Source organism: Podarcis melisellensis (genome assembly GCF_964234715.1).
Source record: "Podarcis melisellensis genome assembly, chromosome: 6".
Taxonomy (NCBI): domain Eukaryota; kingdom Metazoa; phylum Chordata; class Lepidosauria; order Squamata; family Lacertidae; genus Podarcis; species Podarcis melisellensis.
This window is the reverse complement of record NC_138538.1, coordinates 56,421,493-56,438,592: the sequence shown is the minus strand read 5'-3', so window position 1 is coordinate 56,438,592 and position 17,100 is coordinate 56,421,493. Positions and strand designations below refer to the sequence as shown.

The following is a 17,100-nucleotide window of genomic DNA, read 5'->3' as shown; positions in this document are numbered from 1 at the left end:
GTTGTGCATGCTAGCATGGAAAGTGCAGTTAGCCCTTCATTCGCGAATACAGTGGTACCTCGGGTTAAGAACTTAATTTGTTCTAGAGGTCCGTTCTTAACCTGAAACTGTTCTTAACCTGAGGTACCACTTTAGCTAATGGAGCCTCCCACTGCCGCCGCACCGCCACCATGCGATTTCTGTTCTCATCCTGAAGCAAAGTTCTGAACCCGAGGTACTATTTCTGGGTTAGCGGAGTCTGTAACCTGAAGCGTATGTAACCTGAAGCCTCTGTAACCCGAGGTACCACTGTAATAATAGCACAGGGACAATGAAAAATGGTATATATCACTCTGCTAGTGCTGCCCCAGAAAGTACATTAAGGTGGGCAGACTTTTTAGCTACAGTATTTAAGAAGCCTTTAGGTAGCCCTAAAATGGTAAAACTTATGTTTGGGGCTTGTGGATTTCATTCAGCAGCAGCAGCACCCCTGCTGCGGCCTCAATTACCCACCTTTCCTCCTGCCATAATTTAAGCACAGCCCTCACCTTACAAAAGATGGATATAAACATTCTTCAGTCATCTAGTACCCATGAATCAGTGTCAGTCCATGGGTACAGAATACATATTGGTGCTCTTTAATCTCCATCGGTGTGGATGGAGCCCTACATCTGGGTATCCCTGTGTGCAAAGGCCTCTTTCAGACTAACAGTGACCATGTATCAGCCAGGACACGGCCAGTGCATCCATCAGTGTCTGCACATTTTAGAAAGCCTATACACAACCTGGGTCATCTGCTCTTCCAGAGACTGAGCACGGCACACTCCCACATTTTTAGCCTTCACCTGTGTGGCTCAGAGCCCTGCTTAAGAGCCTTTTGCGCCTGTCAACATCCTCCTTGACTTGCAGGTGGCCAGGACTGAACACAGCACTCCAAATCAGACCAGAGCCGAGTAGTAAGGAAAACCACAGCAGCAGGACTGTTGCTTCCCAAGACTGGGCAGTGGATGGTACATTGTATTAATAATGCAGCCTGAAATAGAATCGACCTTTTGGGCCTCACCGTCACATTGTTGACTCACGATTGGTTTGTCATCCACTGAGTGGTAAAGACCACTCATCATGAATTTCTGAAGATTTTGTAGGTGTGAGGGCAGCTTGTTCTCTCACTATAAATCTGCTTCCCATTATCACAGCTGTAAGTGGGCATCTGATTATCTATTAGTACATTAGGTAGTCTTTGCTGCATCACTTCCATTTGTACACAGCAAAAAAAAAAGCTGAAGTATTTTCTTTGCCATGGCAATGGATCAACTTTTGAGCAACACATTAAAATGTGAAGGCAGCATCTGTTAAGGCTCTGAGGCTACAGGGGATTCTGTGAGGCCTGGTCAAGGGGAGGATGAGAGAAACTTTTTGTTACTGTTCCCTGATCCTCCTCTTATACCCCGGCCTCAAATCCCTTACCCACTGCCCATCAATAAGTGCATTTTATTTTTATGACTTCTGTCTCTCCCTCCCACTTGTTCTTTAGTGGCCCATGCTGTAATTAGGACCTAGTAAGAAACCACCCTGGAGGTGTATATATCAAATGCATTGTTACTAATTCTGCTTTCACACAAGTCTGCTTAAAATCAGAGATAACCGAGTTGGCAGTGAATTAAAGCACATTCATTTCAAAGTTGCTACATTTTTATTGGTGTTACAACTGATTTTTATTAAGGAAAGGCTATTGTTTGTGTTATAACTGTCTTAATGTATTCAAATTTACCTATCCCCTAGTTTTCTTTTTATCATTTTCTTAGTCTTTTGTAATAGCTAAAAAACTAAACTGAATTGTTTACTAATTTCAAAGATATTTAGATGTGAGTAACTTGCTTTGCATCCCATCATTTACATCTCATATACAAAACTTAAGTCTGAGATGTGTGTGTGCAAATACTCCTTGGGAACTTGTAAAATTTGCTTTGGGCTGTATTAACCTAAGGCACTTTCCTATATGAATTGGCCCCTCTACACACTCTTAATCTATGTTGGGTAGTTTCATGTTACTTACCAGTAAGAGGTATGGTTTTAGACAGCTTGATATATGAAGGAATTGGTACTGAGGAAGTTTAAGAAGAGAATTTAACACTTAAAAAAAGAAAAGATGGTTAATTTGGTTGGACATGACACAAACAAAGTTAGGCACTTGTTAAAGTCCCATTGATTTCACTGGGAGTTATTTAAGCATATGCTTAACTTTCTTTTAAAGTGTTTAATGTGGATTGTGCACCCACCCAATGCATGGGAATGGTTTTACACAGGAGCAACAATCTCCCCCTTCAGATATCTCTAGCAATTTCTCAAAGCACTACCCTGAACATGCATTTTCCACACTAATCCTGTCTAATAGCCACTGACTGGCATTCTTTTCCTAAGCGAGGAAACAGTACAAAGACGAAGAGTTAAGACTTTGGTGAGGTACATTTCAGTAACATATTAGGAAAAAGTATTTCCTAAAATGGAATGAATAACCTAGCTATAAGACGTGAATGTTTCAGAAAGCATTGCCGTAGTATTCAAAAAGATTGCCACTATATTCTGCTATAGGCCTGTGTGCTACATGCTCCGGAAGATTATGTACCTTAGCTCTGCTAAATTTCCATCCACCCAGCTTTATTTCATGCTACAACAGAGTTGGTATGTTTGGTTGTACAGGGCACCCTCCTGTGGTAGCCGCTGGCATGGCACAAAGTTTAGATATGGAGAAAAATGTAATATAATACTGAGAGCACAAAGGGAGAATGGACTCATGGAAGGCAAATGCCTGATCCAGTTCTACTCATGCACTGATAGCTGTGTGGGAATATCTGCACTAAAAGACGGATGAGGACACAATATTTTTAGCTTACATAGCTTTGAAAGCATCAGGAGTTTCTTTCCATCTAGTTGCACATTGTCCTAATAGGCAGAATTATAATTCCTTGAGAAGGATTTTACAATGCTATCATTATAATTTGCCACTGTCTCTCGAGACAAACAGGTGCCAACAACACTAACTGCTGAGAGGGAGTGCATATGTAGGTGTAAGTTGGCCCTAGGTATGGTTATAGTGGTACCTCGGGTTACAGACGCTTCAGGTTACAGACACTTCAGGTTACAGACTCTGCTAACCCAGAAATAGTACCTCAGGTTAAGAACTTTGCTTCAGGATGAGAACAGAAATCGTGCTCCGGAGGCGCGGCGGCAGCGGGAGGCCCCATAGGCTAAAGTGGTACCTCAGGTTAAGAACAGACCTCCAGAACGAATTAGGTTCTTAACCTGAGGTACCACTGTATACTGTATTAATTCTGATTTCCTTGTAAACTAATTTACTATCTTTTTCGATCAAAAAAAAATTATAAAGAAATACTTGAAATATAAATAAATTAGAAGGGGGTTTCCTGTTAGGCCCTCAAGAAGCCCAAAGGCTAAGAGAATCTACAGCACTAAACAGGCACATGGCATTAGAGGAAAGATGACTGAATCTTCGTTGTCTGCTATATTGACCCAACATTACAATTTAGCCGCACTGCTTCTTCATTTTTTGCAGAGGGGTGGGAAGATAACTGTAGGGAACAGTTCATTAACAATGCTGACCCCTAGACTTTTGAGACCATTGGGCACGGCACCCTCAATCTGTAGGGTTGGAAGGGATCATGAAGGTCATCTAGTCCAACCGCCTACCATGTAGGAATCTTTTGTCCAATGTGTGACTCTAACTCAGGACCTTGAGATCAAGTGTCTCAAGCTCTACCAACTGAGCTACTCTCCCTAATAAAGATATGGGATGTGCAAACTGAGAATTCTATCAGGCTCCAACTGAGCTTGGATACTCAGTGCAGTGGAAATAGTGGCTGTTACAGCAGTGAACCTTCTGCTGGTCTTGGGGGCATGGGAAAATGCCCATTGCAGCCACCTTCAAGAGCAGCTTATCCGTGAATGGCTATAAAGCACAGTTACAGTGGAATTCTCTCTCTCATGTTTGCTTTTTGAAAATGTCATTTTAACAACCAGCCCATGTCAAACACTATCTTTTAGCTTCTTGTATGTTATGTGTAGGTACATGGGCATGTTATTTATTTACTCTTACTGCTTATGTTTGCACTCTGTCCTTCTTGCCAGAGAATTCAAGAGCAACTTATATACGGTTCCCAGGATAAGATCAGTTTTGCAGAATGCAGGGCCAGAAATTGCCTTGCTTGGCTTCAGCAGTAGAACTGCATCATGGGCCTTTGTATCATTATTTTGAATAGAAAGTGGAAGAGTCTTATTTTGAAATCAAATGTGCATGTCAGCCAATGCACACTTTACACCCACATTACAGGTGTGGGAAAAGCAAAGAGGTTTTTTAGTGTCATAGTGAAAATGCCTTTATTTTGCAACAGAGCAAGGAAGCACCAGAAAAGCCACTTAACACTTGGTTCACATTGATTTCAAATGACCTTGTTCCAATATGTACATTTCAAAACTGTGTTCTTCTATCTGTTAAGGACACAAACTATTTATGGGGTGTTTTTTTAGATATGGTGCCCTACATTCTGGGTTATATTGCTTCTTGTATCATGGCCTGAATTTAGACATTGTATCTATTTTTACTCTTCCAAAATATAACAATATTTCCTGAAGAGTCATTGTCTGGTTATATTCTAGCCAGGAAGAATGCTGAAAACATCCTTCTTCTTAACTTTTATTATAACCATGCTGTTCTTTCCAACATACTCCAAATTAGGGTTATATTGTAAAACTATTTTCAGGTGGTTTTTATTTCACTGTAATATTTGTTCCAACTCTCATCTTAACAGGGGCAGTTTTGTCTTATCTTAAATATACTGCAGTTTTGTAGACTGAAAAACACCAACTGAGGAACAGGCATAGAAATGGTATGCATAAAACTAGTGTAGGGAGCCTTAGGACCTCCTGATGTTGCTGGACTACACAACTCCCATAATATCTACCTAGCATGGCCCCATAGCCAGGGATAATGGGAGTTGTACATCAGCAACATCTGGGGGGGGCAAACGCTCACCACACCTGTTATTTAAAAAATGCCTTATTTCATGTTTGTTTACATATTGGTTTCACTGCAACATGCTCACACTTTCTTCCAACTAGTCCATATGTGTGCTTAGGAAAACAACTTGTGCTGCCCCTTAGCCAGGCATTTACGGACATCAAGTCTTCCTGGGACGGCTTTTGACAGAAGGAATCTAAATGAGAAGTGCTAGCAGAACTCCCTTTGCGCTTTGTCCTAATTGTTTTCATACTATCTTGCTCTGCTTTAAAGCAAAATCGTTCACAGAGTAACTTGTATAAACACACTCTGAATGTAAATATACACTTAAAAGACTTAATTCCCACTTACCGTCTGATGATATACTTTGGTTTTCTAGCCTCCCACTTTCTTTCAGTGTGTCTTGTATCATTGACTCCTCTGTTCTCCACTATAACGTTCAGAGTTTATCTATTTGTTCTTAAAGTCAGTGCTGCCTTGACCACACACAGTACGTTACATTATAGTAGGAGACTTAATACCAAGATGAAGCTCTCTTGAACTGTGTTAAAACTTTTCAAGTACACGCAGTTGATCTGGATTATTGTTTTAATTTTTGTGGGGGAAAGTAGTCCAACACCGCTCATTCATGAGTGTAAAGGACTTCTGCAACTGGACTCTTATCTCCTACAGCACCAACTCCATAGATTCTCCAGAACAGATTTTTTTGGAGGTGTAGGTGGACGGAGACTAAGATTATGCCACCTTGTGCAATGCTGAATTTCACCCAACATCTTTTGAAAAGGCCATTTCTCCTCCTAGAAAATTATAGTTCAATATCTCACAACATTCTTGTTTGTATTAGTCTGAAGGTGAGGCAGGGGAGTTGCCATTGGTTAAAAAAAAAAAAAAGACCAACCGGTGAGGATGAGGAAGTAACATTTTAGGGCAAGAAATGGAAAAGGAAGTAGGAAGGTTCAGGACATATTTAGGTAGATGGTTTGTAAGCATTGGTATTTACGCAGTACCTGAAAATTTACACTTATTTTCCTTATGCGATCACAGCTTTAGGCAGTTTATTATGCATATATGAATAGAAAGGGCTCTGGAAGCCCTTGTAAGGTTTTGCAGGGCCATCCAGAGGCTTTTCCTTTGCAGAAACAGCTTTTCAAGCTCTGCACCTTGCTTACAGGGTTCTGGGAATGTTGCACAAAGCCTCTGGTAGGCTGCAGAGAAATCTTGGATGGCGGAGGCTGCTCCTCGGATTGTTCTCATTTCGTGCTATTGTGCCTTTGCATATGGACCCCTAGAACCTCAGTGTACATTATACAGCAGAACTGTACAGCAGAACTGTTTTCATACGCACCCATAGCAGTGCACAGAAAAAGGTCTACTTGCCCTTTCAGACCAATTAGGTAGCATAATCCCATGGCGCTATTGATGTAAAACGTAACCTATGCCACCATGGGCTCTTGTTGGCCAAGTGCATCAAATGTTATTTCCTCCTCAATGTAAACTCACAGTTCTTAAAAGCCACTGCAGAATGCAATTCTTCAGAGCAGGGTGGGGATCCTGTGTCCCCTCTCCTAGATGTTATCTGGCTACAACCCCATCACTGAAAATGCTGGCTGGGGCTGATGGAAGGGCCACAGGTTCCTTACCCCTGCTTCAAAGTACATAGATATGAAGGCTGAGCAGATAATGGTAGAGCAAATGTGCAAAAGAGGTGATTTGATGCTGGAGGATGGCAGGTGGAGCAAGCTTCAGTTTACAAACTAACTACATTTGGTCACCAGAGTTTCTTTTAAGCATACTAGACGGTCCCTGTGATGAAGCCCACAAAGGTTTGTGCCATACACTCTTGGGAAGAGAATATCACAAAGACCTGGTCTCTTACCAGCTGGAATTACCTACCAGGTTGCTTAAAGGTAAAGTAGAATAATTTCCTTTCCCGTTCCTCTTAACTCTCTGAACTGCAAACCGCCCTTTGTATCAAATGAGAACTTGACATTGAAGGGATATCCTGAAACACTCTCTGGTAGTACTGAACAATTATGTGGTTAATGTATTCACTAATATTCAAAGAAACAGAAGTGATTCCCTCCATTATTTCATAATACAGTTATGCCTATCCCCACCGCTGCACCCCTTCTGCAAAAGGCCTTTGAGTCACTTTTTGTAGCTTTGCACAAGCACGCTAGGTGACAGCACACCACTTTGCACTTGTGTCCGCATCTCAGGCTTGTGCTTTAAAGCGAATACGAGGGCTCGCACAGTCCTGCGGTAGGGTGCGCTAATGAGACGGGATGAGAGATGAAAAGCTTCTCGCTCAATATTTTCCACCAGCGGGTGACCAATCTGAAAACAGAAAGTAAGAAATGAGATCCTTACATTTAATAAGGAGACTAACTGTTTGAAATTGGAGGCTGGTTTCTTAATCAGCTCAAATTCAAGGAAATCCACTTCACATCACAAGTAAAACAGGAAGAGCAATTTAATTTCACTCCAGCAATTAAAGAACAAGGCAGTGTGGTCAGTCGCTTTTTTTGCCAGCCCAACAGGAAACTAATCTGCAGCCAACCTGGGGTATCAGGTTCAAGTGCAATTACGAACAGGGTAATACTGCCTCCGATAACATTCAGTGATACAAGACACTTTTGATAGCATTTCAAACTCAACTCCAAAACCAAAACCTGGATGTTCTAAATACTTGGCAGGGCCGACTGGCAGGGCTGTAAAGGGAAATGCAGACTCTGTGAGCAAGTGTAAGGAGGTGTAATTAAGAAAACAGAAAGGGATTTGCTAAATGTTAATTATGAAGTTATTGCTTCAACATGTGCCAAGCTATGTAATTTGGCACAGCTGAGACATCTAAATAAATTATATAGAAATAAATGAAAAGCAACTATTGCCTACCAAGAAAGGGTTTATTTCTCTTTTGGCCATTAGTGCCGAGGAATTCTGTATTTGGGGAGAATCCAGAATGTTCAATTGTTACTATCTTCAGGCTTATTTTCACCTCTGCTGTGGTATAACCACTTCCCACTCTTTGTGGAATCTTATATCTAAATTTTAGTACTCCGCTGAAATCACTGACCCTCCTCATCCTCCATAAGATCACTGATCTTTGAAGGGTTGTGGATCTAAAACACACCGTCCAAAGCTCACTGCTCCAATTATTTTGAATAGCTTCTAATTCTAACTCTTGCCTCTCATATTTTGCTCACAGCTCACCTCTGGTGGTTCATGAAAATGCATATGGCACTTCTTTGTGTTAGTAAGAATGGCTCTTGTGGGGAAGATTCAACTAATAGGATGGGGAGTTTTGATTATACTGGTGAATACACAGAACAGGACCTTCTCAGTAGTGGCTTCCCTGTTCTTGCAATTAGATTCCAAGTGAGATAAGGCAAGTCCCATTGCTTGTTAACTTTAAATTGGCCTTAAAAACTTACTTTTAAAAACATGGCCTCTGGAGGCCATTTTTGTTTTACTGTATGTGGAATGTTGGCTAGAGTACATTGCATCGTACTGGATATTTAAGTGCTTAATGATTTTATTTTTGGATTTGCCTTGTATACAGTTCTAAACTGCTTTGAGAAGCATTTTAGCCTGAAAAGCGGTCTAAAAGTCTAATAACTACATTTACTAGCCCTTGGGCTCCAATTAGAAAATAATGGCATCGGCTGCCAATTAGCTTCTGGGCTAAGTGTGAGGTGCTGGTTCTAGTGTACAAAGTCCTATGCAGCTTGGGATCAGGATACAATAGTCTCAAGCCTTTATATATTCTACTGATCATTTTGTTCTTCAGGAGAAGGCCTGTTCCCATACTATGTAGGAATCAGGCCTTTAATGTGGCAGCTCCTACTTACTGGAATCCAGCCCTGCCCCTACACCCCAGCAATTAAATACTGGAAAGGCTCCATCTCCATTGTTTTATTATTTATTTAATAAATTAAAAGAATGATCTTATGTTTTGCCAAGGATCATAATGGCTTAATCCAACACTGATGGGGGATTGCCAGAAGGGGTTCAACAGAAGAAGATACTCTGTGTTTTAAACTATTACCACACTGGCCTTTGAAGTTCTCAGCATGAGTGGGGATGTCACATTCCCCCCCCCCCAAAAAAATAGGCTCCTTTGCCCAACAGCCAACTTGCTAGTAGGCAGAAGCAAGTTCAGCAAGTATATTATTCCCCAACAATGTGGTGTCAAAATTAGATGCTTATGACATTAAAGACTAGAATTCACCCAATTCATAACTGGAAAAGTCTGCAAATAGTTTGCATTATATGTGAATCTTATACAGTGGTACCTCGGGTTACATACGCTTCAGGTTACACACTCCGCTAACCCAGAAATAGTGCTTCAGGTTAAGAACTTTGCTTCAGGATAAGAACAGAAATCGGGCTCCGGCAGCGCGGCAGCAGCAGCAGCAGCAGGGCCCATTAGCTAAAGTGGTGCTTCAGGTTAAGAACAGCTTCAGGTTAAGAACGGACCTCCAGAACGAATTAAGTACTTAACCCGAGGTACCACTGTATTAGACAAGAATTTCCCATGAAGAACAGTTAAGATGCTACCTTGCACACCTAGTTTCCCCATTTGTACATTGCAGCAAAAGGCAATTTACCAGCCTTCCAGCAGCAAATGAATTTCAGAGTGACCCACACTCAATTAAAAATTAAAAAAATATATATAATAATGATTAAAACTGAAACGATTGGTTAGCAGATGGATACTATAAAGACAACTTGTTTCACAATTAGGCAGATGTAGGCAGCCACTAAGAGCAGTAAGGAGATAGTAGGGGGTCGCTATTATTTCAACTGTCTGCTTGCTATGTCACTGAAGGGTTGCTAGGTTGTTGTTTTTCCTCCTAATCTTGCTTTGCATTGGTTAAAAAAGATTCTCATTCAGCAGCTATCTTAACATCTGCACAAATACAAGGTGAAGGAGAGTGACAGCAGTGACCAGCCAGATGCAACAAGAGTAACGGATGGAAAAAGAAAGGTAGAGGCAGCGTATCAGTCAGGTGTGGGGAAGCTCTGGCTCTCCAGATGTTGCTGAACTACAACTCCCATCATCCTTGGCCATGCTTGCTAGAGCTGGTGTGAAATTTAGTTCAGCAACATCTGGCAGGCAAAAGGCTCTTGGTACCCAATATATATGTTTGCATGAGGTAGAAATAAAAGAGCCCTGAACATGCAGACCCTGCCTTTTGGCAAAAGTGGAGAAGCACATATATGAATAGTAATGAGCCAGGACACAATCCCAATTAAAACTGGCTTCTGGCATGTATCTGAAGAGTTACATACATGGTAGAGTTGAAGCTGAGCACTCCAGCTTCAGGACCCAACATTAGCTCCTTAGCAGAAACGGTGCATGATTTTCTGACCAGAGTTGACAAGGACTGTAAACACTGCTTCTAAATTTTGCACGGCAATTCCTGAGGGCCTTGACGTGCCATTTAAAGGATAATTAATGAATACATTAAAAGGATAATTATTATGGAGTTTAATATAGCAGGCAAACTGATCATTAAGGCTTAGAGAGAATTCTTGTTGTGTTCATTACTTAAGAATACCACAGGGATCTGATATTTACCACCACTTTGTACACTATTGACCCTCTCTGTAGGTTCTCACAATAAACTTTGATTTACAAACACTTAATTACGGATATAAAGTTTGCCTGAAATACAGAGCATCCAAAAGGCTTTAGCACAGATTTAGTGCATTAAAATATTGTGTGATCTCCAATGTTGCACAAGCAACATTTTGCTCACACTATAGGACTTTGCTCCCCCCCCCCACACCATGCAGCTCCTTGAGGACCCCCAAAATTTGCTCCAGAGTCCCAATCCATGGGAACTGAAGGGGGGGAGGAGGAGGGAAAGCCAGTTCTGCTGCTGTGCTAATACCATGCGGTATTGTTCACTAACAATCCATTTCCATGCTTTCCTTTCTTTGAATTATTAGGATGATATGTACATGCTGGCTATGCAAAAGCAAATGTTTTTTTTCTACTCCTCCTACCCGTCAGTTAGAGTCCAGGGTCATGTAGAGTCCATGGTCTTCTATCACATGACTCTGCTCAACTTTATAATCATAGTAAGATTATAGTAGTATATTATGATTATATAATCATATTAAGATTTCCTAGTTCCACCCCATACCTTCTGCAGTTAGGCAAGTAACAACTAGGGAGGGAGCTTTCTCAGTGCCCATACACAGAATGTCCCTCCCAGGTGCCAAATCTGATGTCTTTTCCAGCACCAAGTAAAGAGCTTTTCATTTGCCCAGGCCTTTCTGCATGCCATGGAACCGAATTCTAACTGAAAATGTTTTCTGATTCTGTTGCTTCTATCATTCTGCACACTCTTCTCATTTCCGCTGATTTTATACTGTGCCTTATTTTATTTGATATTGTTCATAGGACTTTTGAGAGCTACTCTCAAGCTTTGCGAATTTGGGAAGGATGACAATATTTTAAATAAGTTATTGTTCTTGCAGATCCTGTACACGACCTTTTTTCTATACCCCCCTCATTACAAAGAATATATCTGGGGGGGAAAGACAGTGAAAGTTCCTAACAATAGATTTCAGTCTTAGAATCAGACGATACTTTTGCAGCCACCTACAGAAAGGTTTTCTCATTCTACAACACCAAAAGATGAATTTCCATGTAATTTCTCACAATGCTGCAAAAACTTTTTTTAAATTATTTATTTAACTATTGCTTTCTTCCTTCCCTGCTGATTGAAGAGGTGAAGACAGACGGAACATTTTTAGAGCACTGGGGATGGGTTGGAAACACACCCATTGCATTCAATATAAAATCTACATTAGTTTTATTCCTAGGAAGAAAGATCCTGCTCTGTAAATTGAGGGTGTCTCAGTTTCATTGAGAAAAAGCCAGCTATAGATAGTGCTAACTGGATATTGCATATGATGCTAAACAGCACACATAATCCCTGATGCAGCTTTGAAACTTAAAAAAATTCAGGGGGGAAACATATAAGTGAACACACTTACGTATAGGGCTTAAAACCTTTTTAAAAAATCAGATAGTCTTGCTGGAACATGACATTCTACAAGATTCTATGCAGCAGAATTCCTGCATCCACAAGGGGTTGGACTAGATGACCTTTGGAGTGATTTCCATCACCATGATTCTCTGAGAAGAGCAAGAAATCTGCTGCATAGACTCATGGAGATAATAACAACGTCTCCTCATATTTCAGCAGGCTGCCTGCCTTTAAAACCCAGCCATTTGATGACTGAAGGACACTGTTTCTGGCAACCCTGAAATCACTGGATGAGATTATGTTTTAACTGTTTCAGAACATTTTTTGTTTTGTTTTGCTGTTGCAACTTGGGCTCCTTTGGGAGGAAGAGGCAAGGTGTAAATAAAATAACATAATGTTACATAAATAATAGTTAAATCACTATAGGCAAGGTTATACATTGTTCCTCTTATTTTTAAAAAAGTAAGTTGCAAATCATTCAGGTTGTTGTTATGTGTACAACATGCAAATTATAAATACAGACTCATATCCACTATAAAGTGCAACTAGAATTTAAACCTTATGCCTCTCGTCACTAAGATCAGCACTTTTCTGTTTTGAATTCCTGGCATCTGCCCTGAATCCGTAACAGAACCACCCCAACTTTGTAAAGAACAATGCTTCTCATTCAAAGCCATTTTCAGAAAATGAGTAATAAAAAACACAGCACCTCCAGCTCTAGAGCTTCAGCAAGTAGCTTCCGTGCCTTCTGCCTAAGCTTCTCTGTCCTGGGATTACTCCTCACTTCTATTGAGGGCCTATTTGAATGGTCTTTGATGAATGTTCGCCACTCAGTATACACTTCTTTGGCAAGAGCGGCCACATCCTGATCTGAATGCTTGCGCATCTTGTTCACTGTATGACCTTGCAGAAGATGAAAGCAACACAAAGTCTTAGCACACATTAAGACATATTAGTATGAATGAAACTTCTAAAAACTGAGGGCAAGCTTGGAAGCACCTGGAATCAGTAACATGGGTGAAAAAGATTTGCCATGAGATGGACTGACATTTGGCTGCTTTGCCAGCAGTTTCCAGGCCAGTGTTATTTCCACCAAAGCCTGCTATTAAGGCCAGAGATTTAGCACAGCAGTTATGACAGCTGGAACATCTGTATACATCTTCACTTCTCCATACGAGTTCTTGACTAATTCATTGTATTTAAATATATTTAAAGCTGCCTTGGTAACTTTGGTTACTGCTAGAGGTATAATGACCAACTAAGACAGCTAACATAAGATCAGCGAGGGCAGAGAGTGGGGATATATATATATATATATATATATTTGCTTTCGTAGATTTTCACGGGTACAGGAATGCAGGTTTTGGTGTCCTCGGGTGTCTTCCCGTGTAAAAGTTGGGGTGTCTAGGCGACGTTTCGACGAGGTCTCACTCGTCATCTTCAGGCTGGTGCTTTCGGCTTCTTGTTACTGGAACAGAGCAGGATCTCAGTGTTTGAGTTCCTATAAATACTGTTGAGGGGGTGTGGTGTATAGCCTCCAATGTTCTGGGCAGAGAGGAAGTTCCCAGGCTAGTTACAGACACCATCCAGTAGCCAAACCATGGTGGCACCTCCGGATGCTGCACCCCCCTGCAATCCCTACACAGATCTGGCTGACACAGGCCACAAAACCACAGCTCGCCCCTATACACGAAGCCAAGCCAGAGCACAACTAAGTGTAGTACAGCCATCTTCTCAGAAAAACTCTTCACAAAGTTCAAGAGGTCAAGACACAAAGACTTTAGCAACTAATCCACACCTAATGACCCACCTAAGTGGTACTCAGGATATCACTCAAGAAATCACTCAAGATATCCCTCAAGTAATTAAGGAACAAAAGAAGAAAAGGCACACTAGCCTGGTAACTTCCTCTCTGCCCAGAACATTGGAGGCTATACACCACACCCCCTCAACAGTATTTATAGGAACTCAAACACTGAGATCCTGCTCTGTTCCAGTAACAAGAAGCCGAAAGCACCAGCCTGAAGATGACGAGTGAGACCTCGTCGAAACGTCGCCTAGACACCCCAACTTTTACACGGGAAGACACCCGAGGACACCAAAACCTGCATATATATATATATATATATATATATATATATATATATATATATATTCAACATGCCAAGCATTTTTAAAATGAGCACAACTGATAGGTCTCAGTTTATTCAAATGAACCACATACATATTTCCAATGGAAAATTAATAAAAAAGAATGTTACCTATTTTTGTTGAAAGTAAAACTTCTTTGGAGGGTATTTTCTTCTTTAATTCCATTAAGGCTTCAATTAGATTCTCCTTGGACTGAACTGAAAGCTCTAGCATAGATTTCCATCTTTTTATATCTTCTATAACCACAACTCTCTGCAAAGAACAATCACCATTAGGAGACAGAAAGAGGCACACATAACTTATTGCAGATAAATGTACTGTATTCTCTCAGCTAATATGATTGCTATTGACTTATGAATTATTAAATATGACAGGTAGACTAAGTGCAGGAAACCTAGGTAATCCAAACAGACGAATACTTGTTTCACAGTAAGTCCCTGATGTGAAGCAAATGAGAGAAATCTAGAAAGCAAAAAAAACTCATTAGACTGCCATCTTCAATCCACTTACTATTCTGAAGTGAGTGTTTTAAGCAGGGGTTTTTAAAACAAAACAAAACATGAAAACACCTCATTGTATTGTCAACTACCAGCTCTTATTTTTCATCTCATCCCAATGTAAGGTCATCCCTGCACTTACCAAATATTTTTTTCAAGCCACAGCCCATCATCCAAATTCTTCATTCCAAATCTCAGTAGGCCAAACACCTCAAGCAAATATAACCACCACCACCCCCTCCTGACTTGGTCCACTGTAAGCTAACTTTTTACTTCACTGATGCAGCACTTTTTGTTGTCAGCCTTTACATGGACTTCTTGCAGTTTCTTCACCACTTTGGACCCACTCCTTCTGCCAGGGGAGGGGAACTTGTGGCCCTCTAGCACCTGTTGGACCCTTAACTCCCATCAGCCCCAGACAACATGGCCAATAATCAAGAGATGATAGATGCTGTAGTCCAGCACACCAAGTAAAGTTTCACTGAAGCTTTTGAACTACCGCATTAGGAACTCTCTAGCAGGAATGGTTTGTAAACTGCATGCACAGTGTCAGATCCATCCCCACAGAACCCTCAAGCCTCTCCTGAAGTGTGTGGGGGGGACACACCCTGCTGAATGTGGTGAGTTAAGGCATATAAGGCTAAAGGGAAAGGGAGAAGAAAGGACAGGGAAGTCATCTTGCAGCCAACCACTTCTGCCCACATTTCTCTGGATCAAACCCATACTATAAAAGATGTGTTTCTGACTACTTTAGGGAACCTTAATAGTTCACTGTGCAACATGTTCATTAATTATTTTGTTCCAATGACTGTGAAGGGACTAAGCACACCCACCCAGACCCAAGTACTTATTGCCCTATAGGATTTTGTACCTACCTATCTCTCAAAATAACTTCTGCTTTGCTAGTATTTATTTATTTCGTATACTGCCCTTCATCTGAAGATCACAAGGTGGTTCACAACATCAAGAAACAAAAGGAAAACACAAAATACACCATAAAATGAAAACAACCCAATAACTCTCCTCCTTTGCTTGGCTAAGTTTTGCCTTCCCTATCTGTACGCTCAGAAACACTGTCAAGCTATCTGAAACAAAAGGACAGCCATAACATATTATAGTAGACATTTAATGAAATTAGAATAATTTGGGCATATCCAATATCTTACCTTCAGAGATTCTATAGTAGCTTGCTTGTAAATCTTTTCTCTAGGATCTTTCTCCTTAGGTTGTCCTTCAGTCCTTGGTTTTCGTATAACAAACTTATCCATAACACAGTCCTTAAAGAAACAGAAGCCACTGAATGGAGCAAAAAGACAATTCTGTTTCAAAGGCCGGGTGTACGGGTGTGTGTGTGCACTGTACAATTATCTTCTTCAGTAGAATATCTGGGGTTGATACAGATCTTGCAACTATAACTAACACAGCACAGTGCCCATTAATATGAAGAAAATGATGATAGCAGGAAATAGTGGGGGAGGAGAGAGACTTTCATACTCTAACTGGCAGTTTGGAATAAAATCACAGCATCCGAGTTAATAATGTGTAACAACAGAAGACAGAGAAGAAAATTGGGTATCAGACCACAAGTACTCAAACCTCTCAGAAGCAACAATGGTTTGATGGAGACCAGGAGTTAATATCCCTCAAAGATGGGACTGCTTGGAGTCATGCCCTCTGTTTTGGATGTTCTTCCTCAACTACAGATTTGAGAGGAACTCCTACTAGCACCCAGGGTAAGAGGGCGATCGGTTAGCTACTATTCCTTCCTATATTGCAAGCCGAACAGACAATAGAGAAAGGACGAAGAACATTCACAATGCAGGCTTGATGATCAAAGCGAGTTAAAAGGGAGGGAATGCTGTGAAACCCTGAGAAACATTATGTCCGAGAAGGATGGGGAGAGAGACCACGGACTGAACGGTGGTGGACTCACCTGGGAAGGAGCAGCACTCGCCCAAGATGCTTCCCGGCTGCCTATTAGCTTCCGCTATTGCAGCTCCCATCCCGCCTCCAGCATCCCCGAACTACATTTCCCGGCAGGTCTTGCGGCGCTCTCTCTCACGATGTCTCTTCTTCCAATCACACGCCACTAAGTCATTCATGGAGGCATGAATGTTTTTTTAAGGGTGATGGCTACTCAGAAGTACGTCCTGTTGAATTTAGTGGGGCTTACTCTCATGTCAGTAGAGTTGGGATTGCAGTTTAAGTAGCACAACACCCATCCTGGAGATGGAAGCTGCATGGTTCCTTAGAACTTTTCCCCCAAAGGAGAGAGCGAGAGAGAAAGAGCGCCGTTCACAGGAAACTGGGGAAATCTAGGATTTTTAGCGTGGTTGTGATTGGACAGCGATCATGTTCATACTGTTTCAAACATAAAGCTTCTGTCGCGTGGAAAGTGTCCTAAAATTGCTCTAAAATCATCAATTCCAAG

The 17,100-nt window shown here is 41.2% G+C and overlaps 1 protein-coding gene and 1 long non-coding RNA gene across 3 annotated transcripts; one reads left to right on the top strand and one right to left on the bottom strand.

The window, feature by feature from the left end:
• Nucleotides 1-1,909: 1,909 nt before the first annotated feature.
• LOC309372375 lies at nucleotides 1,910-7,065 on the top strand. Its single transcript, XR_014169473.1, has 2 exons — nucleotides 1,910-5,483; nucleotides 5,521-7,065. It is a non-coding gene; the product is annotated as an uncharacterized lncRNA (long non-coding RNA).
• TCEANC2 (transcription elongation factor A N-terminal and central domain containing 2) lies at nucleotides 7,013-17,080 on the bottom strand. Of its 2 annotated transcripts, none has more exons than XM_081915899.1 (5): nucleotides 16,603-17,080; nucleotides 15,836-15,965; nucleotides 14,283-14,424; nucleotides 12,731-12,924; nucleotides 7,013-7,351 (listed from the first exon to the last, which is right to left on the bottom strand). In XM_081915899.1, exons 2-5 carry the CDS (start codon nucleotides 15,935-15,937, stop codon nucleotides 7,163-7,165), a joined length of 627 nt encoding a protein of 208 aa, XP_081772025.1. In that variant the 5' UTR covers nucleotides 15,938-15,965; nucleotides 16,603-17,080; the 3' UTR covers nucleotides 7,013-7,162. The 2 variants fall into 2 exon arrangements, with proteins under 2 accessions (XP_081772025.1, XP_081772024.1); XM_081915898.1 differs by having other exon boundaries at nucleotides 15,836-15,946; nucleotides 16,603-17,079.
• Nucleotides 17,081-17,100: the final 20 nt, after the last annotated feature.

Coding starts and splice junctions, on each gene's coding strand:
- TCEANC2 (XM_081915899.1), bottom strand. CDS start 15,937: ATGGATAAGTTTGTTATACGAAAACCAAGGACTGAAGGACAACCTAAG. Junction 14,425..15,835: donor CTACTATAGAATCTCTGAAG/GTAAGATATTGG, acceptor TGTTCTTTGCAG/AGAGTTGTGGTTATAGAAGA. Junction 7,352..12,730: donor CTGAAGCTCTAGAGCTGGAG/GTGCTGTGTTTT, acceptor TTCTGTTTTCAG/ATTGGTCACCCGCTGGTGGA.